The sequence below is a fragment of the Propithecus coquereli genome, unplaced genomic scaffold (genome assembly GCF_000956105.1).
Source record: "Propithecus coquereli isolate 6110/MARCELLA unplaced genomic scaffold, Pcoq_1.0 Scaffold51, whole genome shotgun sequence".
Lineage (NCBI taxonomy): Eukaryota > Metazoa > Chordata > Mammalia > Primates > Indriidae > Propithecus > Propithecus coquereli.
Window position 1 is genome coordinate 2,110,727 of NW_012150952.1, and position 2,511 is coordinate 2,113,237.

General features: G+C 36.2%; 1 protein-coding gene across 1 annotated transcript in view; it reads right to left on the bottom strand.

The window, feature by feature from the left end:
- The window catches only part of TRAPPC8 (trafficking protein particle complex 8), a 150,283-nt gene that overhangs the window by 77,668 nt on the left and 70,104 nt on the right, over positions 1-2,511 (bottom strand). The window contains exon 8 of the mRNA XM_012656570.1: positions 91-207. Coding sequence (XP_012512024.1) covers positions 91-207 — 117 coding nt within the window. The remainder of the gene's footprint in view (positions 1-90; positions 208-2,511) is intronic.

Here is a 2,511-nt window from a genome sequence, read left to right on the forward strand (position 1 = left end):
CCCCTAATTTTATGTTTTATATACCCTCTCAAGAAAAAAGAAACATCTTTTAAAAAAAATGAACAGCACTAATTATAGTAAATACTATACAGTTTCAGTACCTCACTGGTCAACCGTATTAGGAGAGCTGCAGCCTCCGAATATTTGCTTTGGCTTTTTAAAATTTCAGCACTAAGCAATACACATCTTTCAGCCAACACCATATTCCTAAAGAAAAAAAAGACACGAAAATATAATGAGCACTATAATAATACCTTAGCACTGCGGTCCCCCACACTCAGGCTGTGGACTGGTACCAGTCTGTGGCCTCTTAGGAACTGTGCCACACAGCAGGAGGTAAGCGGTGGGTGAACCACCAAAGCTTCATGAAGCTTCATCTCTATTTACAGCGGATCACCACAGCTCGCATCACGGCCTGAGCTCCGCCTTCTGTCAGATCAGTAATAGCATTAGATTCTCACAGGAGTGTAAATCCTACTATAAATTGCACATATGAGGGATGTAGGTTGCATGCTTCTTATGAGAATCTAATGCCTGATAATCTGAGGTGGAGCTGAGGCGGTGATGCTAGCACTAGGGAGCGGGCTGCAAATACAGATTACCACTAGCAGAGGTTTGACTGCTGACTGCATAATAAATCAATAAATCTAAGATGCTTGAATCTTCCTGAAACCATTCCCTCCAACCCCCACCCATCTGTGGAAAAACTGTCTTCCATGAAACCGGTCCCTGGTTCCAAAAAGGGTGGAGACCACTACCTTAGCACATCAAAGTTAACGTGTATTCAGCAAAAGATTCCAGTTACAGTTTTCAAGTACAGTTGTCCTTTGGTATTGTGGAGGCCTGGTTCCAGAACCCTCGGGATACGAAAATCCAAGGATGCTCAAGTCCCTTACATAAAATGGCATGGTATTTGCATACATCCTATGCAATTCTCCTATATACTTTAAATCACCTCTAGATTACTTAAAATACCTAATATGATGTAAATACTATGTAAATAGTTTTATTTTATTCCTTTGTATTTTTTTCTTGTATTGTTATTATTGATTATTGTGTTTTCTTCCCTTAATTATTTTTATGTGCAGTTAAATCCACGGATGCAGAACTCATGGATACAGAGAACCAACTGTGTAAAGAAGCAAAGAAGTCTATGGCCTTGTTTTCCACCTACCAAAATGGTTTAAAAAGAAATCTTCAAAGAATTCTCATAACTCAACAAAGCTTTTTATCATCATATAATTTCACAGTAAGAACGCAACAAAGTCATATATCCTGTACACAGAAAAGCTAGAATTCAATTGGTTCCAGCAGTTAATTAACAAATAAAAATTGCTTTGAACATAAAGAAATATAAATATTTCACCCATACTTCTTTTTCCTATTCCACTGCAAACTCTGGTTATATGTGTTTCATTTTACTGGCTACTTTTAGGAATATTTAAGCATTTTCCCTCTGGCAGTACCATTAAGATATTTTCAAGTGGAGGTGGCACAGAGCCAGTGCTGCCTGACTCATTCCTGATACAAATTTCCTTTCTAAAAACACACTATCAGTTGATTTTTCTTTGCGGACTTCTATTTCGGCAATCTAGAATTAGATTATTATTCTTGAAAATAATGAAAGTACATGAAAACATTCTTACTGTGAAATTACAAGATGGAATCCTTTTACCGGGAAACAATAAAAGTTTTTCTTTTTACTTTCTAATCCTTATAATATCAAAACATCACTTGGCTTTCAAATTATAACCTAAGTTTGCTAACTTCAACTCACTGTTCTGAACAATGATATTTTAAAAATACAATTTACTACTTTCAAAAATTACCGTAGTGATGTGTTATAAACTTTCTATAAATCATAGTTTTTCTTAGTATTTGTGAATATCTAAGATTGTTTTAATGAACACAAAAGACTAACTCCTATTTACCAGCACCTACTCATATATGATAGGTTCAGTTCTTAAACATTTTCTTAAGCAAATTTTATAAACTTCCCTTAAATATTAACACTATCATTTTGCTTATTTGTGTCTGATTCCTAACCCATTTTCCGATATGGTCAATTACTAAGTCACAGGCTATTTGTAGCCTGTGTAGTAGTAGCCTGCGTAGCCTTTCATAGTCCAGGATTTATTAATCTGTTTATTCAAGCAATATTTTAAAAAATCATTTATGTCAGGCACAGAAGAAATTCCAATCAAAGTATTCCTAGGACACAATCCGTATCTTAAAAGCAGAAACAGATGCAAGAGAGAATGAACACAGAACAACTGATTTTTATTATGATTTGGGGGGAGAGAGGAGGGAAGGATGACATCATAAAGGGAAAAACGTTTAAGAAAGTCCTTTTAGGCTGGGTGCGGTGGGCTCACGCCTGTAATCCTAGCGCTCTGGGTGGCTGAGGAGACAGATTGCTTGAGTTCAGGAGTTTGAGACCAGCCTGAGCAAGAGCAAGACCCCATCTCTACTAAAATTAGAAAGAAATTAATTGGACAACTAAAAATATAT